The 27,169-nt window shown below is 45.4% G+C and overlaps 1 protein-coding gene across 3 annotated transcripts in view; it reads left to right on the top strand.

The window, feature by feature from the left end:
• Positions 1 to 27,169, top strand: part of FGFRL1 (fibroblast growth factor receptor like 1) — a 253,883-nt gene that overhangs the window by 201,438 nt on the left and 25,276 nt on the right. For all 3 annotated transcript variants that reach the window (XM_084626168.1, XM_084626169.1, XM_084626170.1), the window contains one exon: positions 26,703 to 26,783. In XM_084626168.1, the coding sequence (XP_084482294.1) occupies positions 26,703 to 26,783 (81 nt within the window). The remainder of the gene's footprint in view (positions 1 to 26,702; positions 26,784 to 27,169) is intronic.

The raw sequence follows: 27,169 nt of genomic DNA, 5'->3' as shown, positions 1-27,169 counted from the left end.
CAAACCACAGTCTTATTTGCCTTTTCAGTAGGGCTTCCTTTCTTTTTAATGGGAGGGTAATCTGCTTCGTGTCTTTCACTGATCACTGAAAGCTGAAAGCAAAACACTTGTGAATTCCTTGGTCCTCCTAGGTACAAGAGTGTTGTTGGGCCCCAAGGAGTGCGTCTTGTGGTAATGGTGAAGACCAGAGCCAAATTAAAAGTTCACAAAAACAGATACAATCATTTAGGGATAGACCATGATACTCTTACACACAGTGGTACCTTACTCCTCTAATGTCACAGTGGGACTACTTGTGGAGGAAGGTGCCACCCGATATGAGTAAGGGAGTGAGAATCTGGCCCTTAGTTTGTACAATGCCAGGCGCAAACTGTTATCTGCTTCTGTGCTTTGTACAGAACTGACCATGCTGTTGACAATTAAAATAACAATGAACACCACTTTGAAATAGATTGTCAAAACCCTTTTAAAATGAGAACTGTGGGTAAGTTGACCCATTAACCATTTCCTTACAATATTCCTTAAGAACAAGATCCTCAACAGGCATAAATTGTCATAGGCCCATTGAATCTATCAAGATCCATCTCAAAGGCTATTATTTCTTTTGAGCTCAACTGTAAGGCAACAAGCTATACAGTGCATCACAAATCAAAAGACCCCCACAAATAACCATGCCTGCATGGTGTATGTCCCAAGGTAACACATTACTAACCAAGTATTCTTGCTCTCTCTCTCTCTCTCTCTGTTCTGCTGCTGGCAAATAGGTCTTTTACCTCCAGTTCCAGTAGGACACCCGTAGTTGGGCTGTAACTTAGACGTGGTTTCAGGCAGAAACGTCAAATGGTGAAAATGATAACTTTTGAAGGCTCCTTTCCTGAGTAACTTATGTCATTGCCATCTGGGCAAGCACTGGGTGAGTGAGACTTTCTTTTGCTGGACTTCAGAGGGATTCTACTACGAGTGCTTGCCGCTGCCTCCTTTTCCTTCGGAGTTTTGGTTTCTATCATGGCTGTGCAATACCTTAATTAATGGGAAAGAACTTGATCCATTTAGGGAAATACCCGTAGGGAAACAGTTATAGGTTATCAAGTCTTTGAATGTCCCTAAATATGATCCAATATACACTGAAGCCAATGGGAACCTTTCCATTGACTTTAGTGAGTGTTGGATCAAGCCCATAATATGTTACATAACATTTCAGTCATGTAATTCCAGTTAAAATTAATAACCAATACCTTATATTGATTCTTTCATCCAAAAGAATCCCAAACAGCTACAGGCCAAATACTGTCCTTAGCTATTAATTTTATTACAGCAGCTCCTAATTGATATCAGGGACCCATTGTGCTCGGGGCTGTATATACACACAGTATATACACTTCAGTCCCTGCCCTGAAGAATTTACAATCTAAATAGACAAGGCACAATTAATATTCCTGTTTTACACAGGAAAAATTGATGCACAGAGACATTCGTAGATTCCAGGCCAAAAGGAACCACTGCAATCATCTAGTATGACTTCCTATATACCATACACCATAGAACTTCCCCAAAATAATTCCCAGATTACTTCTTTTAGAAAAATATCCAATCTTGAATTAATAATTGTCAGAGATGGAGAATCCGCCATGACCCTTGGTTAGTACTAGAGATTAATTATTCTCATCATTAAAAAAAAAAAATACCTTATTTCCAGTCAGAATTTGTCTAGTTTTAACTGCTGACCTTTGGATTCCTTTATACCTTTCTCTGCTAAGATTAAGTGATTTGCCCAAAAGTCACTCGGGAGGCATGTGGCAGAGCTCGGAACGGACCTAGATCTCCTGACTCTTAAGTCAGTGCCTTAACCTCAACACCATCCTTCTCCAATACAGTTGCGACTTGCGTTTCTGTCAGTGGAAATTGTACATGTGTATCTGAAGGCAGAATTTGGCCTTACATATAGGAAGCATTTTGCCCATCACTGTAGTGCAGCTAAAGAGAAATGGGCAACCAGTTAATAATACAAAATGCACACGCTACAACAGTTTACGACAGGAAATGAGGAAAAAATACTGTATGGAAGTGAAACTATAGGGGGAAATTTAGGTAAGCTCAATATAATTACTCAAATGGAATATCTATTTATGGTACTCATGGCCCCCATTAACATAATATCTAAGCACCTCACACTCTTTACCATGTTTAACCTCATGACATTCCCATGAGTTAGAGAAATACAATTATCCCCATAAAAAGAAAAGGAGGACTTGTGGCACCTTAGAAACTAACAAATTTATTTGAGCATAAGCTTTCGTGAGCTACAGCTCACTTCATGGGATGCATGCCGTGGAAACTGCAGAAGACATTATATATACACAGAGACCATGAAACAATACCTCCTCCCACCCCACTGTCCTGCTGGTAATAGCTTATCTAAAGTGATCATCAAGTTGGGCCATTTCCAGCACAAATCCAGGTTTTCTCACCCCCCCCACCCCTCTCCAAAAACCACACACACAAACTCATTGTAGGGAGAGTGGTCGCTTTGGATGAGCTATTACCAGCAGGAGAGTGAGTTTGTGTGTGTGTTTTTTGGAGCGGGGTGAGGGGGTGAGAGAACCTGGATTTGTGCAGGAAATGGCCCAACTTGATTATCATGCACATTGTGTAGAGAGTTGTCACTTTGGATGGGCTATTACCAGCAGGAGAGTGAGTTTGTGTGGGGGAGGGGGGCCGGGGGGTGAGAAAACCTGGATTTGTGCTGGAAATGGCCCAACTTGATGATCACTTTAGATAAGCTATTACCAGGAGGACAGTGGGGTGGGAGGAGGTATTGTTTCATGGTCTCTGTGTATATAATGTCTTCTGCAGTTTCCACAGTATGCATCCGATGAAGTGAGCTGTAGCTCACGAAAGCTCATGCTCAAATAAATTGGTTAGTCTCTAAGGTGCCACAAGTACTCCTTTTCTTTTTGTAGTCAAAATGTAACCTATGAGTCAAATATGGGAGTTTATGATCTGACCTGCAGCCACCCTCATTTTTGTAGTTGAAGTAGAATGCTTCAGAAGTCAAGATGGAGCTTGACATGCCCACTCATGATTGTACTCTCCATATACTGAACATCCATGTTAAAGGTGGAGGTGGCTGCCATCTGCTCTGCTTCAAACAAAATTGGTGCATCTCTTCAACTTCTGAGATGTTACCAATGCAGCCTTCAACTGGAGTATTTATTTATTTGAGTGATATTTAGTGTATTTTTAGAAATAAAAATAGAAGCACCCTTCTGCTATTTTTAAAACATACTCCTAGATTCTGCCAAAACAGCCAGTCAGTATAATAGAAGGAGTACTTGTGGCATCTTAGAGACTAACAAATTTATTTGAGCATAAGCTTTTTGCGAATACAGACTAACACGGCTGCTACTCTGAAACCTATAATAGAAGGATTTACCTCTAAATACCCTTTCGTTCACTCTCCAGGCCTTTCATTCCAACACAAAGGTTTTTGGTTAAATGGACTGTGTGATGAAGTGGTGTCTGTATTAAATTGTGACATCTGTTTTGTACCTATGTTGAAATATAGGCACTGTGGCCTCAGTAGTTGTGACTTGCTCAGGGACAGCCTGGCCTGCTCCATTCTAGGCAGCTGCCCTGCTCAGGGAAAGGTGTTTGACACCTCATTGAAGGACTATCACTGAGAGTCCTCAAGGTTAAAGTCTGAGGCTATCAGCTTTGATTGATTCTCAAGTACTGGCCCATCTCATTGAACAATGGCCTGCAAGGGTTGGGGGTGGGGGGACAAAGCATGACTGGCGGGTATGGATCTTCACAGTCTGAGAACCAGGCACAAAGACAGAGGACAGAGGCCCTATTAAAGAGCAGGCTTTGCTCTCTGAAAGGAGGTCAACAATTACAACACGTAAGCAGGGCTTGCAGGACAGAGAGGGGAGGAGGAGCTCTGCCCAGGTCGAAATACTAACAAACCATGGGCTGGCTAGAGGGTAAGCTAAGGGCTTGTCTACACTGGCACTTTACAGCGCTGCAACTTTCTCCCTCAGGGGTGTGAAAAAACACCCCCCTGAGCGCTGCAAGTTTCAGCGCTGCAAAGAGCCAGTGTAGACAGTGCACCAGTGTGGGGAGGTGTGCTCCCAGCACTGGTAGCTATTCCCCTCGTGGAGGTGGGTTTTTTTATAGTGCGGGGAGAGCTCTCTCCCAACGCTATACCACGACTACACAGCTACATTAAAGCACTTTAACTACGGCCAGCGCTTTAACATTGCTAGTGAAGACATGCCCTTAGACTAGGGGAAGAGGTGTCTCCGAATTCTTAGTGTTTTTAAAGAGCTGTAACTCTCAGTAACTCTCAAGTGCTTTAAGAGTAACGGCACTGTGGTTTGGAAATTCCTTTGCTGAGTTTCTGTGCCTTGCTTTCCTGCCATGTTGTCTCATAAAGGGGTTAGACAAGTAAGCCCAGGGTCCACACCCTAGCGGGAACTCTGAGGGAATATGTTTGACTGAGGAGCTCTCAAACATGGGCTTAAGGTTCTAGGGCAGCTTGACAGTGTGTCCCAAGGAGGGGTATCAGACAAGAAGACTGAACCTAGAAGTGTGCCCTAGGGTCCCAGAACTAGAAACAATGACTAGACTCTACCAAATCCCAGTTGGCTTGGAAGCACGGCGACCCAGCAATTAGGTCCACTCAGAACAGACTAGTGACTGTGCAATGGGTTACTGGGCCAGTTTGTAACAGACTGTGCCAATATTAGGTTGAATCCTGTTGCCTTATGCACTCATGTAGACCCAGTGACTTAACCAGAATGCTTCCATGAATAAGGTGACTGTGACATCGTGACTCATTATTCCCTAGTTTTTATTGGCAGACTGAGTTGATCCAAAAAACCTTTGCTTCATGTTAGGTTGTGGGGAAACTTGCCTCTGTACCTGAACAGGAGAGGATCTACTTTTTGTCCTTTTTTTGGAGAATCACAGCAATAAGAGCTGGAATAGACCCATTAAGCGAGCTGTCTGTACCCCTACCAGTGTAACATGATGCATCAGTTCCCTCCATGATGCCAGCTCGTGTTTTGACCATGACTGTGTCACAGTGATGGCTCCAGTGATAGGCCTTTTCACCTTGGGAGACTCTTCAAGTGTAAGGAAATTTTCACTTGTGATGTTCTTTTGCTCAATTTCTTTCTATTACTCATGGCAATGGTCCTTTTGATTATCCAACCTAAACCATTCTTCCCCTCACTTGGTGTCTACAGATCTGATTCCTTGCGTGCAGTCATCATACCTCCCCCTTCCCCTTTACTTACTCGTTGTTTAGTCATCAAGGCCTTTCCTCATGCGCTCATCTACCCAGGGAACAAGGTTTACCAGACTTCCTACTGTGTATGTGTCTGCACTTTTGCTGGGCTCAGCCCCTGCTGCCAGCCAGCACACATACCATATGTTGTGGGTGATTCTCAATGCCCTTGGAATTATTTCACTGCCGTCAGCTTGTAGGAAAGAAAAATCTAATTGAAAACTGAGCCAGTGCAGTCCTGGGAGCGACCAACTCAGAGTGGAAACAAGTCAGCATCAAGTAAAACAAACAGGGGAATGTGTCAGCTGGATAATATGAACCGTGTTTTATAAAGGAATTTCAAAAGGACCAATTAGGCTTTAATAGGGAGCCAGGCCTTATATTTAAAGCTCACAGATACACTAATTGTGACATTCTAATTAAGAACTTTTGTTTATTGGGTTTTGTTTTTTAAGGGTATAGTTTTCGGTTTAAATACCATTCTTGTAAAGATTTGGCATGGTCTGGGACATTTTTCCCATCTTGGTTACCTTATGAGAAATTTGTGGTCCTGCTCTGTGACAACACTCTGGTGTATATGTTACCATTGAAAGGGCATAAATAAAAGAACAATAAGACCACATGCAGCCCCCTGTGGAGCAGGAACAAAGCCATGGGGTAAAATAATATGCCAGTGAGAATAGTAGACCAGATAATGTATCAACTCCCAATTATTTATAAGCTAGAGTGAAGTATTTCAAATGATCAGAGAACAGGGTTTTTTTTTTGACTATTATGATACAGTTAAATTATAACTGAATTTCAAAATGAAATCACCAAAGGTCTGTTAAAAAACTGTGGAATCAACTGTATAGTTTCTGAAACCGAATGGCTTTTTTTTAGCTTTTGCACGTATTTCTGACACTTTCAGCCATTCAGACTCCTACATCTCGAAAGAAAACATATCTCAGGTGTCACATTAATCTGGCTGGTATGAGGCTGGCTAGCAACTTGCTGTTTTTGGATATGGATGCCTTGTCCATTTAAACGACTTCAGCAGTAAATAGTAATAATAGGCCATAGTGGTGCAGTCTTTCAGAGACGAGACAAGAAGCTATGCTTGTTAAAACAGAAGGGTACCCCAGAAGCAGGAAATTTAATGAAAACAGGAGCAATTATTAGGAGTGTTTTCACATGATACAATCCTTCATTCAGAACATATTACAATTTGGACTTCACTGACGGGTCTTGTGCCTTTTCCCTGGATGTAGCTATAGTACCGTGAACTTTCTTTTATTATCATGCATGATGAATTTGTAACTTTTGCATGCAATCTGTGGTGCAGAGCCTATGCTCTGGATTGTGGGACTTCCAGGCCCCTGGGATTTATGGGGCTGAAGATGCAGAGATTCAGGTCAGTCAGATTCATGGCCCAATGTTACAGACTGTGAAGGGTTACAGACTCTCTTCCTGGTGTAAATTTCCACTTGGAACTGTGAAGTCCCGAGAGTTTTGGATACATTTGGGCATCAGAGTGCTTCTTTTAAACCAGGGGTGGAGAACCTGTTTTTCTATCGGGGCCACTGACCCAGAGAAAAATTCAGTTGCAGGCCACACATGGTTTGAGGGAGCTCAGGGCTTCCACTAGGCTCTGGGATGGGGCCAGAAATGAGGGGTTCAGGATGCAGGAGTGGGCTTTGGGCTGGGGCCGAGGGGTTTGGAGTACGGGAACGGTCTCAGGGCTGGGGCATGGCGTTGGGGTGCGGGTGCAGGCTCTGGGAGGGGGTTGGGATGCAGGAGGGGGCTCAGGGCTGGGGCCGGGGGTTGTGGTGTGGGAGGGGGTGAGGGGTGCAGGCTCGGACCGGGCACCGTTTACCTCAGGCGGCTCCCAGTCAGTGGTGCAGCAAGGCTAAGACAGGCTCCCCCGCTGCCCTGGCCTGGCCCCGCACCGGTCCCGGAAATGGCCACGATGTGGCCAGGTGGCTCTGCGTAATGCGCGCTGCCCATGCCCACAGGCGCTGCCCCGCAGCTCCCATTGGCCGCAGTTCCTGGCCAATGGGAGCTGTGGGGATGGCGCCTGCGGGCACGGGCAGGTGCATGTGGATTTGGAGCTTCCCTGATTGCCCCTGCACCTAGGAGCTGCAGGGACAGCCAACCGACTGGCCTGGCACCCTAGCTTCCCCCCGCAACAGTGCGAGCAGTCCTTCACAATCTATCCAGGGTCACCCCCAAGTAGTAATTTCCCTTAGAAATAACAGCATGTAGGTTTAATGAAATGCATTAATAAAAGTGCTTGTTTTTTGCAATGAAGGAGCGCTGCTTGTTATCACGGATGTGGGTTTATAGAGACATAAACACAACAGCTCAGCTTTGCACTTCTATAGCTCCCTCCACCCAAGGATCTCAAAGCACTTTATACACAGATATAACCAATATATCCAGATGTCTACATGACACCTCCAACATTGGTTTTCTTCATACTGAACAACCTACCTGGAGTCCAGAGTGTTCACTGAAGAATTTTACATTGAATTAAATGTAGATAGATTATCTGATCAAGCTGTGAGTGGTTTGAAGGTTTTTAATTTCCTGTATATTTTAAAAAGAAAAGGAAGACTTGTGGCACCTTAGAGACTAACAAATTTATTTGAGCATAAGCTTTCATCATGAAGTGATGAAGTAAGCTGTAGCTCACGAAAGCTTATGCTCAAATACATTTGTTAGTCTCTAAGGTGTCTCCTTTTCTTTTTGCGGATACAGACTAACACAGCTGCTACTCTGAAACCTGTATATTTTAAAGTTGACATTTAAAATATCTCATGTCAGTTTTATCATTAGCTAACTGGATGCAGGATATATATTAAATGTAAGATTATTTTACACATTCAAAATCAACTGAAATACTCACTAGATCAGCAGTTCTCAACCAGGAGTCTTAGGCCCCCTGGGGGGCTGCGAGCAGGTTTCAGGGGGTCCTCCAACATTAGACTCTCTAGGGCCAAAGCCCTGAGCCCTGCCACCTGGGGCTGAAGCCAAAGCCTGAGCAATTTAGCTTTGCGGGGCATGGGGCCACAGGCAACTGCACTGCCTACTACCCGCTAATGCAGACCCTGGTTTTAGATGCAGAAAAACAGGTGTGGCACAGGTGGGCTGTGGACTTTTTATAGCATGGTAGGGGGAAGGGCGCTCAGAAAGAAAATTCCTGCACTAGATAATTGCTTAGAATTGTGATGTCTTAGGAGAAAACTCTGTAATTTGCAAACTGGATACAATTAATTTAGGCTTGAATAAAGACTGGGAGTGGATGGGTCATTACACAAAGTAAAACTATTCCCCCCGCCCCCCCCCCCCCACACACACACACTGTTCCTCAGACGTTCTTGTCAACTGCTGGAAATGGTCCACCTTGATTACACTACAAAAGGTTTCCCTTCCCTCCCCCCCCCCCCGCCCCCACTCTCCTGCTGGTAATAGCTCACCTTAAGTGATCAATCTCCTTACAGTGCGTATGGTAACACCCATTGTTTCATGTTCTCTATGTAAATAAATCTCCCCACTGTATTTTCCACTGAATGCATCCAATGAAGTGAGCTGCAGCTCACGAAAGCTTAGGCTCAAATAAATTTGTTAGTCTCTATGATGCCACAAATCCTCCTTTTCTTTTTGCGGATACAGACTAACACGGCTGCTACTCTGAAACCCAGCCTAATTAAAAATATCTCCATTGATGCTATTGAGATATATCATATCTTTCATACACTTGGGCAGAGGACATGAAGGTCTCATCCATTTTTGCCACCCATGAATGATATGCCTGCCTCTTGCCATTACTCATCCCTAAAGTCAACCCCTATCAGCTAACCCAAATGTAAAGGTGTTAAACTGCATCTCAGCTAGGTGATAAGTGGTGTTTATGAGGGGCTTTACAGCTATCTATAGGAAAAATGGGGTGTTGTTTTTGAATAATCTAGATAAGGCCTTGGGTGTTAGCTAATTTGAGTTAATTGGTAGTCATTTAATTCGAATTACAACAGGGCCACAAACGCTCGTCTAGTCTAAATGTATCCTAAGGCTACGTCTACACTAGAGAGTTTACAGCAGCTGCTCTGATGCCGCTGCAGCACTGTTAGTACAAGTGCTCTAAGCCATTGGGAGAAGGCTCTCCTGCGGATTTAATTAATCCACCCACAGCGGGAATCTGCCCTGCCGACATAGCGCTGTCCACACCAGCACTTAGGTCGGTGTAATTTGCGTTGCTCAGGGGCTGGCTAATTCACACGCCTGAGCAGCATAAAATCATATTGACCTAAGCTATAGTGTCGCCATAGCCTTAATTTCTTTGTGCCTCAGTTCCCCATCTGCAAAATGGAGTTAATGATATTTCCTTTCTCTATCTTCTCCAAGATCTTCAAACATGGCTAATGATTTGGGGTGCATTCATGTTTGAGTACCCAAATTCACATACTTCAAAGGAGGCCTGATTTTCAGAAAGTGCTGAGCATGCACCCTCCGAAAACAGGCCTCTGCAAGTGGGGCTCTCAAAAAACCGAAGGCACTCAACATCACTAAGGTTATGTCTACACTGTGAGTTAGGGGTGTGATTCCCTTGCTCATGTACACATCCTCATGCTAAATCGCATTGAGCTAGCATGAGTATAAATAGCAGTGCAACTGGGGTAGCACAGGGAACGGCAGCAGAGGCATGGGTGAGGCGTGCTGAGTACATACCCATTAATTTCAGCCGGGTTTGTACTTAGCACATCTCAGCCATGGCTTTGCTGCCACTGTCGAGGCTATTGCGGCTACACTGCTATTCATACTCTCGCTAGCTCAATGAGAGCTAGCAAGAGTATGTGTACACGAGCAGGGGCAGCACAACCCTCACTTGGATTCTAGACGTGGGTCACTTTCAAAATCTTGGCCTTCGTCGATTTAGATTGTAAAGAAGGTGAACTAGTTCTGCTATGGTTTCATTCTGATGTATTCGTCTTACCCTATTCCCAATTATTGCTCCCATATGCTACAGGCCATATGCTAGGATAGTATTTTTCAAAATCAGGGAGTCTCATTTCATCCCACATCATGAGGCTCTTGTAATGTTGTTAAATGCCCCTTTTCCTTTTTCCATTATCCCACAGAAATAATTTCACTATACAAGCCATTGTTTTGAAGTATGTTTTAGAAATTTGTAAAGGCAGCTTGTGAATATATAGATAATTGTGGAGCAACCATTTTTACCATTTGTGTTTTACCCCACAAGGAAAGCTGTAATTTGGTCCATGTAATTAGGTTAGGTTTAATTTGGGGTATATTATCCAGTATAATATACTATAATCCTCCCTTTAAGTAGGATGCCAAGTGTTCCATTTGTTTTGGGAACCAACAAAATTGCCACTTGTCCAGAGTTGTACTTGGACAGAATTGTGAAAGTGGTAATATTTCACTTCTTAGGCCAGTTTATTTTGTAGCAGACAGTGTTCCAAAGATATCTGTGATGTTCACTGAACATTTTATAGATTATCCATGATACAACATTGTGTCATCTGCGTCAGATAAGGATGAATGCTGAATGATTCCTGGAAGGTGCTGTGTGACCTCAACTCCCAAGTTAAGTGTCCTCAAGTTAAGAGGTGTTGAGGGATGCTCAGCACCTGGCAGGATTTGGCCCAGAATGCCTTATGCTCCTTGCCACTTACATAGATTCTTTAAATTCTGGCATCCCCTTCTACTGCAGTGGCTAAGAGTTCAGGAGCCAGTAAGAAAAGCAGAAGTTGCATTAACATGCCTACCATATTCTGCAAACCAGTGATATTGCTCATGACACCTGCCCATTGTTAAGTTACCTTAGGAAATTTATTACTACATAACACTTTATTTATAAAGGATTGATCCAAGTTAAAAGCTTTCTCGACTGCAACTAGGTATTTCCTCTCCACCCTTTCAAATGCTTTCTCTTCACCTCACTTTCAGTGCATTACATGTCATTTACAAAGCCCATCTGGCAACAGGTGTTGGAATTGTTTAGCACAAGGTTCTCAGATCATCAGTGGACTAGCAGTTGACTCTTCAGATTACAAAATTTTCAAATATATATCTATTAAGGGTATTGGCCTGTTGTTCTCATATAGACGTGGAATTTTGTTCTTCTTTGGGATGAGTTAATACAAGGGTGGTATTTAAATCTGAGAGGAAAGATTCTTTAACATATTTCTGTACCTTGCTGAATACCTGGTGTGAGATCTGGACAACCTGAGCTTGATCTGTTTTCCAAAATACAGTTCAGAACCTGTCCTTTTCACTAGACTTCCCAGCATTTAAAGTTTTTTAGAGCTACTGTCATCTCTTGGTGAGAGAAGAAAAGATCAGTTCTTTCTCTCTCTTTTCTCAACTTACTTCAGGATTCTCTAGTATATTTTCTACTGTTCCTCTAGATTCTTATTCTTAAAATTCTCAAAATAAAGCAAAAAATAAATACCTCAGGGTTTCTTCTTGAGCTTCCCTGTGGGAAATCCAGTTGAAGGAATTTATCCACTGTGCTTGACTATTTTTAGAATATTAGGCTGCCTGCAGCTAAGCAACATTTTATACCATGTTTCAGAGTAGCAGCCGTGTTAGTCTGTATTCGCAAAAAGAAAAGGAGTACTTGTGGCACCTTAGAGACTAACCAATTTATTTGAGCATAAGCTTTCGTGAGCTACAGCTCACTTCATCGGATGCATTCAGTGGAAAATACAGTGAGAAGATTTATATATTGGTTAGTCTCTAAGGTGCCACAAAAGAAAAGGTGCCTTTTCTTTATACCATGTTTGTAAAAGTTCATTGAAGTGAAAGAAAAGATTTCCTATGACTTCAGGGGCCTTTGGATCAGGCTCAGTAGTTCTGCCCCAAATAAAGCAATGCACACAGATTTTGGCTTTTCTATGCTATAAAGTAGTCCTGAACCATAACAAGTTCCTGGACAGTTAGTTTTGTTAGAGAGTTTACATATTAACCTGAAGGTATTTAATTATCTTCTCTGGAGCAATTATATTTTCTCTGTCTGACTTCTTAACCACAAGATGATTTTGAAATGAATAAGCCCTGAAAAACACTATAAAAGACTCTCATAGTGTTGTTGAAGAAACAGCTGAGTCTATATTCCTATCCATAAAAGAAGAGAATTTCAATTTCCAACTCATCATGATGTATCAGTTCCTTCCACACTGAGGTATTAACTTGCCATTTTAGGAAAGGTCAACACCCAAGATTAGTATGATTGATACTTTTGTTCAACATCACATTATAAGTGTCATCTAAGACCCATTTCTGCACTGTTGATAGGACATCTATGTTTGAGACCCAGCTGGAATTTTCTTTATACTGACTATTTCCAGCCGGGTGAATGATTAGGGAGATTTATATGCACATGTGAATGATATTCCTACTCATGCTTTGGTGCAGGAAATAATAAACATTTATTGGTACTACGATATAGGGTAATGATAGAGATATAACTTGGTTTGTGTGGGAAATGGCAGCTGCCAGGACTCACATGGTGTGTAAACTAGTGGTTAGAGTAGAGCCAGTACTCATGCATTATCCTTGGTTCTGCCACATTCTTCTTGTCACTGATCTGGGGTTAGTCGCTTAGGGTAAACTTTTCAGAGGAACACAAGTAATTTAGGAGCTTTTTAAAATGGGAATGAGGCTCCTAAATGACTTATGTCCTTTTGAAAATTTTAGCCTTGAGCTCTTTGTGCTTCGGTTTCCCTATCTGTAAAATAGGGTGACTTTAGGGTTGCCAGTGTCCACAAAAAACAGGCACCTGGCAACCCTAAATGGCACCTGGACACAGAAGCCAAAACTGTCTGGGTAAAATGTGGACGGATGGCAACCCTAAGTGGATCAAGAATGGAATATTTGACTCCTGATGTGGTACATAGCTCTCAGCACTGAGATCTGTGTGCGCTGTGACATGCTAGGAAAAGAAGTAACCCCAAGGGGGATTCTGTTTGATTTCCCCTTTGGAATAGACACCTGAAGCGGGGCAGGAAGGCCTGTTGTGAGGAGGAGTCAGAGTGGCTTGGGCAGGAGGGAGGCAGGCCTGTGACTGCCTTTGTAAAGTAATTGTTTTAATGGATCTGTCAGGGAGCTGTGATGGTACAGTGATTAGCTCCAGCTGTTTGCCCCCGTGGTTACAGCAGATGGGCCGTGATTGGGAACATAGCTCTGATTATTCTGCGAGCTTTGTGGATATTGATGGGCCGCTGCTTCTGAGACTAGAAATAGTACCTAAACCGTGCAAAGCACAAAACATTCACCAGGGGGTTTTCAAGTGCTTTCCCTGGCTTTGTGGAGGGTGAGTGAAAAGGAAGGAATGTTTTAAAGATGGGCCCAGATCCTAAACTTTTGTAAATCGCCATAGCTCTATTGAATATAATGGAGATGTGCTGATTTACATCAGCTGAGGTGCTGGTCCAGGATTTATTACCAAACCATGCAACATGGCATTGAGGGTGAGTTTTGAACGTCAGAAGGAAATGGTTACATCACCACCTCCTACCTTCGTTCTGCATGCAGGGCCCCATGGATGACTATGAGACCTCTGCACAGGCCTTAGAGAATGCAGTTCTTCGAATTAGCAAAGAAGGAAAGCTTGAGGGTAATGATAATATATTGACTTTTGCTTTTGACCCTAAAAGATCTACTTATCAGTCCATTTCGTATTCCATGTATATGCTTTTTCTGTCTGATTGATAATTCTTGCTGATGGTACAATTAATGCTCTATTTCCAAGCATAGCTAAGGGTTCTGAGTACAGATTCTGATAACTGGATGAACCAGCTGTTAGCATTTGGATTTGTAAATTCTTCTGGGTCTGTATTACTGTTATAGTTTTACCATTATCTGTTTTAAATGTTTCCAGGGGCAAAGGGGTGGGGCTTCTCTTACTTCTCTTGGAAAACTTCCACAGACTAATAGACGTCGCCGTTGGGAAGTTTTCATATATTCAACCTAAATATTACTAATTGCATCCTATTATTCATGTAGTTGTTCTACTGATGTCCCTAAAATTTTCCTCTGCCTACTTGGTGTTTCATCTCCCCACCTTATGCATTTAATTTTTTTGAAGGAAACAGATAATTCTTGTCCAAACCAAAACTTTTTAACCAGGCCCAAAACAATACACCACAGCATTCCTTAGTGATTGCTGGAGCGAATAGATCAGAACTAGAGAAAACTGCCCCCCTCCTGGTATGGAAACTTGGAAGCAAATTGGAGTCTTCACTGGGAAGCATTTGTATTTGGACCTGCAGTAGCATCTGCATTCACCTACATACTGAGATGTGGAGTAATAACAGTCAGCACTAATATAGAGCTTTACATCCATAGATAACAAAATGGATCTATGCATCATTATCTCCATTTTACAGGAGCCACAGAGTTTAAGTAACTTGCTTAAGGTCCTGTAGAGGGTCATTGGTTTAGCCAGGAATAGAACCCAGGTTTCTGACTCCCTATTAGGGTGACCAGAATCCCAATTTTAGGGGACTTGTCCTGCGTCCCGACCTTACATCAGTCGGGACGCCCTTTGTCCCGGTATCGGGACCATCCGGACCACAGCCGCAGTGCCGCCACTCACCACTTCCTGGGGCAGCTCCCGGCGCTCGCCCGCCAGCAGGAGTGCCGGGTGCTGCAGGGGCGGGGCTTGCAGGCGCCGGGAGCAGGCAGAGATCCCTCCGTCCCCCCCACCCGACCTGACCTGTGACCCTAGGAGCCAGAGGCACCAGCCTGCCAGATGCTTCCTGGGATGGGAGCCGCCTTAGGTGAGCACCGCCGGGACTCCCCACCTCACCCCCTGGCAGGTCCCTCTGGCTCTTAGGGTGGGGGGGCTCTGCGTGCTGCCGGTGCCTGCAAGCCCCGCTCCGCGGCTCCGGCACCTCCCATTGGCGCTTTTCCCAGCCAATGGGAGCCACGGAGCTTGCGCTTGTGGCGGGCACAGCATGTGGAGAGTCTGGAGACTCCCCTAGCCGCTGTCACCCTAGGAGCCAGAGACCTCCCAGCAGGGCTGGTGAGTGCGGCCAGAGAAGGGGGCAGGGTGTGATGGTGAGTGTCTGGGAGGTGTGTGGAGGGCACTGGGCAGTGGGGGAGGTTTGTGTGTTTTGGGGTGCTAGGCAGTGGGGGCCTTTTGGGGGGGTGCTGGGCAATGGGGGAGATCTGTGTGTGTCGGGGCACTGGGCAGTGGGGGTCTGTGTGGGGCATTGTGCAGTTGTGGTGGTGGGACTGTGGGGAAGGGCACTGGGAAGGAGGGAAAATCTGTGTGTGTTGGGAAACTAGCAAGTGGGGGGTTCTATGTGGGGTGCTGGGCAGCTGTGGTGGGGCTGTGGGCAGGGGGGCGCTGGGCGGGGATGTGTGTGCACTTGTGGTGGAAGGGTTGTAGGGGGGGCTCTGGGCATAGTGGATCCAGGGAGTGCTGGGGAAGGGAGCTGTGTGGTGCAGCATGGGCCAACCCCCAACAGGAAGGGGCACGCTGGTAGCACATGACCAGGTGAACCAGTGTGCCTCTGGCTCCGGTCGGGGCTGCGCTGTGCACCTGTGTTTGTCTCTTTTCCCCCTCCCCTTCCCCCCCCCCTCTCGCCCCCCGCTTGCCCAATGTGTCCTGATATTTCACTCTTGCGATCTGGTCACCCTACTCCCTGTCCAGGGCTCTAATCACTAGATCACACTGCTTCCTCTCAATATGACAGGACAGATTTGTTGAAATCATTTCCTTTGTAATAGATTTTGACTTGAGGGAGCCTGCCAGGCCTGTGGCAGAGGAAAAATCAGTTTTTTGAATGGAAATTATCACAGAAATGGATAACACTTAAAATTCAATCAAACCATTAACACAAACTGTTGTTTTATTTTTAGCAAATTCTGGGCTTGAGTATCAATAACCCTGCTTATTTTTGGCAGTCAGAGCCAAAAGCAGAAATATCTTCAGTGCCCATTATATTGCCAAACTTTCTGCCAGTAACCTTTCAGTTATTTCTTTAAAAACATTGTAGTGTTCCTTGGCTATGTGCTGCCTGGTTTGGTCTGTTTCATGTTAAGGGGTTTTGTTTGGCTGGGGCAGAAAAAGGGTTTTTTCCTTATTTTTCTCTTTAACTATTCCTAATCCTTTTGCTACACTGCACCTTTCCCAACACAGAAAGGCCATACTAAAGTCATTTCGTGCTTTCCCTTCACGTTGCCCCTGTTGATAGATAGGTTAGGGGACGGCAAGAGCAAGCTGAAGGGTTGTTGGAAGAGCTATGGAAAACTTTCCTGACATGGAAAACTTGAACCAGTTTCTTAATACCGGGCTGAGTTCCAATCAGAGACAGACCCCAACTATCTGAGCACCCCTTACACAGAGAAGTTCAGATAAAACTTTGTTACTGACCCTATCTCTACCGTGAGCTCAACCACAAATTCAGACCCAGGCATCCCTGGGTGTGAAAGAAATTCAGAACTGGATCCAGATCCAAACTTTGCACCTTGAGCCTGTCTCGGGTTTCAAGCAGAACTGGCCTGATATTAGTATTGTCAGTCCCAAGGCTCAAGAGTCATGAATCTGGCTTCTGCTTTCTCTGAGCCTTTACAGTTTACTTAGGTTAAGTTTTCAGACTCTTCTCCCCAGTCATGAGGGCTAGAATTTTTTTTTAAGAAAATGAAAGCTGAGATTCTCAGGTAACCCCATGCCTCCAGGAGCTAAGGCTTTAAGAAAAACAGCAGATATCATAAGACTCGCAATAAGGTTACTAGCTGATGTAGGTTTTCAGATGGAAATCACGTGTCAGTGGATTTGCATGAATGTCACTGAGCCTTTGGGGTTAATTGAAATCTGAAATTCCAAACGAAACTCAACCAGTGTTAATCCACACTAAGGAGATCTGGGGGAAAGGATCAGTTTAATCTCTGTAAGCCAAAAACTACCAAGTGTTATACAGTTGCGACTGTCTGCCTGTGTGTCCCCCAAGCGCCAATCACCATGCTAACTAGGCACCACCATCATGGTGGTAATAGACTGACAAAAAAGATTTTCAGAAAGTCTGTTTCCATTAAGAAAAGGAGTACTAGTGGCACCTTAGAGACTAACCAATTATTTGAGCATAAGCTTTCGTGAGCTACAGCTCACTTCATCGATGAAGTGATGAAGTCTCTAAGGTGCCACAAGTATTCCTTTTCTTTTTGCGAATACAGACTAACACGGCTGCTACTCTGAAACCTGTTTCCATTCTGTTCACAACTTGTTTTATTAATCTCTGGCTTGGTATGTAAAGAAGGCTGAACTGGTTTGGAATAGACTAGATATGGCCTAATTATTTATTTATTTATTTATTTATTTTATTTTCTTGGAATGAGGCAAAACCACATTTTCTCTATAAAATTCCCATGAACACTGTATCTAAGCACTTCTTCTAACTACAGTATCAGATGCAATTTTATGTTGCATTCTCAGCCCTCACTCTTTCCTCAAGAGGCTGGTGACACCGATGTGAGCAAAAATTCCCCTAATTCATGTTAAGGCCCCCGGTCCCCTAAACAAGCAAATATATTCTTCTTCGAGTGCTTGTTCATGTCCATTCCAATCAGGGGTGTGCATGCGTGTGCATGGCAGCCGGAAGATTTTTCCCCTAGCAGTATCCGTCAGGTCGGTCTGGGCCCCTCCTTGACTGGCGCCATCCTGGTGCTCAAAATAGGGCCCTACCAACCTGCCACCCCCTCAGTTCCTTCTTACCACCATTGATGGTTAGCTGGAACTTCCCCTTGCTCTTGTCGTGACAAGCGCATTTGGCAGTCTATGTATAGTTCTCATTAATTCTGTAGTTAGTGTTAAGTAGTTAGTAGGTACTTTACTTAGTTCTTAAGTTTCCTTTGGAAGGGTTTCCTCTCAGCGCTATCCCGGCGTTAGGGAATGCCTCGGTCTCCTGGCTTCAAAGCCTATGAGGTCTGCTGCAAGTGTATGCCCAGAAGCGATCCTCACACTTCATATTTGAAATGTTTGTGGGAGAGCCATCAAAAGGGTCGCTGTAGGATCTGCAGGGGGTTTTGCCCCAGGACACTGAAAGACAGAGATCAGCACCTGAAGAGCCTACGAATGGAAGCAGCACTCCGGCCCCCATCTGACCCCGGGTCAGCAGACCCAGCGCCGAGTACCTCCTCCTCAGTACGCAGTGCCCCAGCACCGTCGGCACAGGGATCCGTGCCGAGTAAAGACAAGGACTCTCGGCACCGTCGTGGCTCCAGTTGCGGCTCACATGCCGCAGGCAGGCCCCAGTCTCAATCACTGGTGCCGCAGAAGAAGAGGAGGCTGGAGAGGGATCGCTCTGCCCCAGCTAGACCCCAGGAGCTGGCCGTTGTGAGACCCAAGCCGAGCCACACTACTTCAGCCTCACTGCCAGAGAGGGTCGAGTCGACTCCTGCCCCCATGGAAGGGCGGTTGAGTCCGGACCCTTCTCGCTCACTGAGGCCGAGCTGACAACTTCACCTCCCGCCAACCCCAGAGGCATCTGAGGCAGCACGGGACCTCCTCCAGCTCATTCTCTCCGCCCAGACAGGAGAGGTCACCGGCACTGGTCGCTCCCCCGGCACTATCAAGGGGAAAGCCTACAATGATGGCTTGGCGGTTTCCATCCCCGGTGCACTGCTCCCCGGCGCCAGAACAGGGTCAGCAGCCTCGTCGGTCCCTGAGCCCTCGGCGCGGACCCTCAGCACCTCACAGTACTGCTCCTCCATGGTCCTCATTTCAGGGACGTCGGAGTCAGACACCTGTCCATTTCATAGGAGCAGAAGTAGATGGTCCAGGTTATCATGAGACCAGCATCCTTACCTGGGACCGTGGCCCACACAGTGGCAACCTCTGGCACAGTAGCCCTTTTGGACTCTCTGGGCCTTTCACCAAGGCCAAAGGTGGATCGAAGGGATGCATTCCAGGGCTGCAGCGGTGGCCTTGGCCACTTCCATATTACCTCCGGCATCGTCGTCATTGGCAGGATTGGGGGTAGCTCTATCGCTCCCTGACACCACTAGCGTCAACTACGCCAGCCGCAGCAGTATCAGCGCTGACGTCCACAGCACCGACAGCCTCGGCATCGACAGCCCCAACACCATCGGTTCCGGTTTAGACAGCTTTGGCACCAGCAGCCTCAGCACCGAGGGTCACGGCGCCGTTTGTATCGGCTCCAGCCCAGGATCCCCAAGCGCCGCAATCCGTCTGGTCAGTCCAGGTCTCCCCTGGAGTGGCGCCATCATGACACTCAAAATAGGGCCCTACCGACCCGCCACCCCCTCAGTTCCTTCTTGCCGGCTACTGCAACAGAGGGGTAGGAGGGTGGGTATTGGAATGGACATGCACAACACATCTCAGAGAACAAGAGTTATGGGAAGGTGAGTAACCATTTTTTCTTCTTTGAGTGATGTTCATGTCAATTCCAACCAGGTGACTCACAAGCCTAAATTCAGGAGGCGGGGTCAGTCCTGTCTGGCACGGCCACACCGCCCCCACTAAACAAGCAAATATATTTCTGTTTGTGTAGCTCTCTCACTGGACGTCTCCAGCTTCAGGGGACAGCAGGGTGCAGATGTGGTTTACTGTTCACTTTGGATTTGGGTAAATGAGGGAGTGGATCTGTAAACTGGACTTGGGAGAGAGATCTCTTTCATTCTTCCACAAGGGAAGGCCTCAATATAATTGTTCAAGCCTGACTGGATTACATCACTTTCCGTTTCCCCCTCATTTCACTCCCTCCCCGCCTGCCTCTCTCCCTTTATTTACACCTCCTTGTACTGATGTAGCGTTGAGCGGGAGCTGCCTTAATGATGCATGCTGATCACTTCATTCCCCATCACCCCCTTCCATCGCTTTGAAGTGTGCTCAGGTCTCAGGCCTGAGTTCAAAGGTCACTTTGTTTATTTATGCAAAGCTGGATCATCTGTGAAATGGGGCTTTCAAGGCCTCTAACATCAAAAGCTCCAAAGCTGGCCCCATCAAGTCAAAGCAGGGACTGGTCTTGCATTATAACAAATTAAAGCAACTTTGTGGATCATAGACAAACACGGTTAGATATTTGCTTCATAAATTGGGGCGTTGTTTTGCCCTTTGAAGGACTGATCAGAACCTGCATTTGGCCTGAAAACAAGCCATTCCCTGTTAGCTAATATGACACATTCTCAGAAAGTCATGCGTAAATAAAATCTGATCCTGGCGTGGTGACAGCCTGTAAATATTTCCCATCAGTTTCCCTCAGAGCCCAACTGTCATTTAAAACTTTTGATTTGTTTTAACATTAAGAAGGAGGCAGATCTGGAACAGTTTTGCTATAATAATAAACAGTAATAATATTAATAATAATAAAATATCCTTCTTGTATATGGCACTCTTTGTGCCATATGGTCCCAAAGTGCTACGTAAACTACTGTACAGAAATGTAGTCATCTCTGGAGTGGGGAGAGCTTCAACCAGGCTGACAATGTGCATAAAGCATGATGCATAATGCTAAGTGGTAGGGAAATTTCAGCCACTGCATCAAGACAAACCCACAATCAGGGCCCTGTATAGTCCACAACACAAGGGGCCAAATTCTGCATCAAGGATTATTAAATGATGTGGCAACATTCATCCATTCTTGTCCCCCCTGAATTCTCTTCATTCCCATTCTCCACCATATAAACCCAAGCAACAGTCACTCATAGTTGAAAATACATAAAATTTGTCACTGATTGTTTTTAATTATGGGATTTTCACTGTGCCCTCCAGCGGGCACATCTCGTAGGCCTTTAGCTACTGTGATGATGTTCAGGCACTGCAGTTCAGAACCTCCTTCCCCCAATATATGCCAAAGGAAGGAGAAACTTGTAGCCAACTTCAGCTGGGCATTGCCTCCTACAGTGTTCTTTGTGCTCCCTGGCTGCAGGCTGGACTCCATTTTTGGCTGCCTGACCCCCCTGCTGTCTGGTTTCGGGAATAGTGCAGGGAGCATACACGGCAATCCAATTAACTCACCCTGTAGGAAAACTGAAGAGTAAGAGGCAGCAGAAGGCAGGACCCAACAGGGCAGAGAGGCAGAAAATAAAAACGTCAGGAGCCCAGCTGCAGTAAAATGGCAAATTCCGTGGCAAAAATGATGAATTTTCTTGCACCTTGTAAAAATGCCAGATTCTCTGGCCATAGAATTACAAAATCCAAGGCTCCAGACTAGGTCACAGGGGCAGTTACACTTCTTAGAGCTCTTATTTCGGGCTCTCTGCAGGCTTGTGAAGACAGTGCTGCATTGCTGTACACTCAGCTCACATTTTCAATGTTATCTTCACAACTATGAGGGTTAGAAAAACAAGGCCTAAATCGTACACCAGCCGAGGATCTGCTCTCTCTTATTTATTTATTTGAGAGCTTTGATTCTAAAGCACAATTCTGTCACCAAGGGTGAATTGCTTGGCAAATTCCACAGCCACAGAATCGCAGAATGTGCAGGTCCTGCCATTATTTTTACAGATGTCATGGATCTTTAATGCTCTTGCTGGAGGCGGTGAGGTGAAGGGAGGGGGACAATGACAAGATCTCAGTTTTTAAGGTCTTGCACAAAAACATGCACACAGGAAAAGTGCACGGTAGGCAGTTTCTCTGCCTGAAAGACAACACTGAATTTTACTGTTACAGACATAAGGCACATAGACCGCTAGGCTATCTGCTCCAGCTGTAATGATGTGTGTTTTTTAAAGAGGAGGTGAACAAAGCAGTCCACCTCATTGGTAGTAATGATCTGATTTACTGGGTCGTTCTGACAGCTTTGAATATAACCAAAACTCTTCTTTAGGTTGCTTTTGTTGCCTCGCTCATCGCTGGTATTCAGGTCATAGTTTCACACGAGCAACTCCTTCAGGTCCACTATCCGTGCAATAAGCATCATTCATCAGATGTCTTGAATGATTTATTTCCTTGGCTGCACAAGAAGCATTGGTGCTACAGGATAGCGAAAATGATTGTTGGATTGAACATAATGCCCCTTGATAATAACTCAATGACGGATACAAACCAGCACCATTCATAAAGGTGATGGCAGAACACAAACCATGTCATTAAAATACCCAGGTCCAGAGGAACCAGGCAGAGACAAGGAGGAAATGAATCCCACAAATCTGACCACGCCTGCCTTTTGGGAACATTCAGCTCCAGATTCAAACTTGAGGCTTGAGCTGAAGCAAACACCTCTGAGCTTTGAGGAAATTCAGAGCTGGATCCAGATTTATGGCTTGGCTCTCTCTCTAGAATTGAGCAGGCTGAACAGTGAGATTGTTTTATGGAGAATGTTCTCTGTGCATAAACAGAGGAACCTACTCATAGTGAGTTTAGATCTAGCTCAATTTATAGAGAAGTGGCAGGGGAGGAGCCCCAGGTTGTTCCACTGAAGAGTGCAGATCCCGTTGTAATGACCCTCCAGTTAGTGTGAAGCCGCTGAGTCAAAAAAAAAAACCCAACCCACCAAAAAGCCCTTCACTATATCTGAGGCTCCAAGTCTAAAATGTTTTATTTATTTTCTTTAGAATATGCTACTGAGTTTTGGTTTTAGACGTGCAATGATCCCAACGAACACAGACAGTGAGAGACTTAATGGATCTGAAAAACCCTGGTGAAATACAGTAATTATTTACCACAGGTTTTTTTTTCTTTTCCACCCAAAGAGATATTTATACTATGGGCTGAGTATCTTTCCCGTAACTCATTTTTATTCTGTTCCCTCCACTCCCCCACCACTTTTTTCCCCTTCTTCTTCTGGGTCTTGTAGGTAACTCCACAGGTTTGGGATTTGGCTGGATAACAAGCAAAGAGTCTTCTTCAAAGGATCAAACGGATTCGGAGCAATTTGGCTGACTTCAAAGGCTTGGCAGCATGTCAAGTGGTGTTGAGAATGCCAGTCAGTGTGTGTAAGCAGAGCAGGGGTTGCACATGAGCTGACATACTGTAACATGAGGCAGGAGGCAAGGGTGGGTATGCCGCTCTTTGTACATCAAGCTGAGTAGGATTAAGATATAATTGACAGAACATTGCCACTTAAACGTTTTATCCACTTTTAAGATGTTCAGCAGATGAACAATGGGGCAGCAATTCTTTCATATTTGACCATGGCTTTCCCCCCCGCCCACCCGCCCTTCCTTACTCTCTAAATGGTTTTTGATTGTGCAAAGGGATTTTCTGGTTATTTGGTAAAAAAAAGTTGCAAGATTCCATTTCCAAGTATATTGATATTTACAGAAGAAAATCAATGCTGCTGCTTAATTTATTTGATTATTATTCAGAAAGGAGCCAGTTTGTCTTCTTAGAATATCAGGGTTGGAAGGGATCTCAGGAGGTCATCTCGTCCAACCCCCTGTTCAAAGCAGGACCAATCCCCAATTTTTGCCCCAGATCCCTAAATGGCCCCCTCAAGCTCACAACCCTGGGCTTAGCAAGCCAATGCTCAAACCACTGAGCTATCCCTCCCCCTGTCTTCTTCTTCTTTTCTTTTACACTCACTGCATTCAATTTTCAAAGGTCGCAAAGGTACATTTGCACGATGCAGTGCGTTCGTTGTTTCCTACCATTCATTCGGGGGGAGTCTGCGCAGAATGGGCTGCTGATCATTCAAGCTGAGGAGGACTCTGTGTTGTATGTTTTCACTGAGGGGCAGAGGGGTTAGTCAATGTTGCCTTTAAGGGCCTTAGGCAATTCCATTTCACGCTGCTTCCAGAAGGGTTGGGTGTGAGCTGGCCACAGCCCTTGTGAAAGCCTGCTGTGTTCTCAGTGACAGGAGTGGGGGTAGCTTCAGTGAGCTGTTGGAGTTCCAAGGCAGCAGTGCAGTGGGTTGTAAGTTTTCTTTTCCCTCCTAAGTGACAGCTGCACGTACTTCTGGGGAAACTTTGCTGAGAGAACCAGAGACGGAACAGAAAAATATGTTTGGGGCGAGTGGAGGACGGACGGACGCGCTGCGTGGCATCTCAGGCATTCTCCTTGGATGCTGTTTAAGATGCAGCAGCAAATGAGAGCAATGCACGTGCAAGCATAAAACTCCTGGTGCTAAAAAGACACACCGTTTTCCAACGTGGCAGTAATTGGGCGAGTGCCAAGGGGGTTAAATATATGTTGTTGTTCTTTAAAATCTCTGCCAGAGCTCACTGTACTGTTTAAGCATTATCCACCTTGCTAAACAGCTGCAAAGACTAGATCCATTATTTCTAAGAGTTTCTGGACATGCTTGTGTATGTGCTGAGTTATTTCCCCTGGACTCTGCAGTTGAGATTAGAACAAGGCTTTCCTCACTTCTAGTTTCCAGATCTTTTCAGGTGGGTTTCAGGATTTGTACAATTGAACCCTTAGTCTCTCCCATACGCTTACCTTAGGGTCATATATTTCTCTTGGGCTGCATGTGGAATTTACACTCATATCACTGATGTTGGTGCACAGTGACTGAGGCAACTCTCTGATTGCGTAGCCTTTAATTATGGGAACAGTCCTGAGATGAAGAGGAGAAACCGCCCACCAGCATGGAAGGGGTTAAAGAGAGCCTTTGTGCCCAGCTGGCCCTGCCCCATTATACCTGCAGCCAGTGCCAGGCCTGGAGGGGGAAGAAAAGGAGAGAACCTGACTCAGTTTGGGGCTAACTGGCGAAGAGGCAGGAACTCGCTGCCTACCTACCTGAGGGGAAGGGTCACTAGCCTGCCAGCCAAGGCAACCACCAGGAAATAATACCATCTCCTTGGCTGAGGAGACTGGAAGAGACTTAGGAGCAGCAGCCCTAAGAAGTAACTGGGTGACTGAAGCACGGAGACCTTGTGTGATTCCGGCCCCGCAAAATTTAGGGCTGCCCTGTCCAGAGGAGCCTGAGACTGTGGCAGGGATCTGCCCAAGGTCCACAAGGGAGTGCTACTAGAGACAAGCCACCCTCGTGACTTGGACTGTAGGGGCCATGCCCCACAATGAAGGGACAGCGGTAAGAAGTAACCCAGAGGAGTGAATTTAGGGCTTGTCTACACTTACATTTTATAGCGCTCTAACTTGCTGGCTCCGGGGTGTGCGCAGCAAGTCTGAGTGCTTTAGAGCGCTAGTGTAGACAGCACTCGGAGCTAATCCTCTCGTGGAGGCGGATTACCAGGCCTGCGACCACACTCACACTTCAAAGCGCTGCCATGGGAGTGCTCCCACAACAGCGCTTTGAAGTTTCCAGTGTAGCCAGGTCCTTAGACTCCTGGGTGGGAGGTGTATTCAGGGGTTGACTCACACAGGGCCCTGGGCTGGGACCCGAGGAGAGGGCGGGTCTGGGTCCCTCTACCCAACTGCCTTAAAGACTGAGGCACCTTGACCAGCGAAGCAAAGGGCCGGCAGTCAAGCATTCCAACCAGTAGGCCACCCAGCCCTCCAAGCTCCCTGTTAGAAGCCCAACTGACTTAATTTCCAGCACGTCTGAAAATAAGGCCACTTAAGTAGGTGCCGAAATTGGGATCTCCATCCATCCCAGGTCTGAAAATTCTGGCCTGAGTGACTTGTCTGGGATAAGTTGTGGTATAGTTAATGAGATGTCATCACTTGCCCAGAAAAAAGGGTTCTAATCCTGGTTCTGACAGTGACGTGTGATTTGACCTTGGGTAATTCTCTGAACCTCTGTTTCCCCATTTGTAAAATGGGGACAAGAATATTTACTTCCTCCTACCCTTTGTCTTGTCCATTTGGACTGGGAAGGGGCTCTCCTACTGTTTATCTGTGCGGCACCTAGCACAATAGGACACAGATCTCAGTTGGGGACTCGAGGTGCTATTGTAATAGAAATGATGATGGGGGACAGGACTAGATGGACCATAAATTTAGTCCAATTCATTCCAGTGCTCTTAGTTTGTTTTTTTTTAAAAAAAAAATAGCATGTCTACTCAACATTGTTGCCTTCCTGACCAAAGCTTTCCATTCAGCGCTCTCCCAGGTTCATTTGATCCCAATAAGTGAGCTTGCTCTCCTGATCGTTTATGGAAACTGCAAAGTAAAACTGTTGCCAGAATTCCACTCCTTGCGCTCCACACGACTGATCACATAAGTCTCTCCCTCCTCCCGGGTTTAATTAGCTGTAATTTTGATGTATATAATTATTTGCATGGAGGGTAGAATGGATCAGCTCCTCCTAGGGAACGGTGACCAGTAAATATAAACAAAAGGGCTTTTGTCGGCTATTAATGGAAACATTGATTAATCTCCTATCATGTTAGTAGCCTACTGAAAAGCTCATAAAGCAGCAAGCAAAATTGTTCATTAAACTGGCCAGGCTGCTAGCACCAGGAAGTGAGTGCAAAATGCACTTTAAGTGCCTTGTGGCAGCACAGTGCCTCCCAAAGGCAATGCAACCTCCTATCAAAGGCAGCCATGTAGGAGGAGACGTTTCTAAGAGCTTCTCTCTCCCTTTCTTTGCAGATGATGCCAGCTCAGGAAAGGACAGCCCAGCGTCTGAAGGCTCCAATGGTGAATACGAAGATCATTCTGGGAAGCAGTGGGGTAAGGGACAGATTTTTTTTTTTTGGCTTCCCACACATCCCTGTTCTGTACTATTCATCGAAGTCCACCTTGATGTCACATTGCACTGAAGGAATGGAAAAGGCAGCGTGAAAGGAATTCAGTGATCAGATCGATTTGTATCTGTGGATGGTCAAATGTCAAATTGAATCTCGTCTGAATGCATCAGTCTGAACTGATCTCTTCCTTTATTAAGTGTCCATCTGCCCCAGGAAATGTAGCTGGTGATCCACACTTGAGCGTCTGCTATATCCTAGCATTGTGCTCTCTTGTACTTGTTTCCAGGAGCAGTGGCTTTCCTTTGCATGGGTAGGCCTAGTACGGCTGGGCATAAATTCTTCATAAAAAACATATTGAAATTTATAGTG

The sequence above is a fragment of the Lepidochelys olivacea genome, assembly GCF_965140295.1.
Source record: "Lepidochelys olivacea isolate rLepOli2 genome assembly, chromosome: 4".
Taxonomy (NCBI): Eukaryota; Metazoa; Chordata; order Testudines; family Cheloniidae; genus Lepidochelys; species Lepidochelys olivacea.
This window is presented reverse-complemented; position numbering and strand designations above follow the sequence as displayed.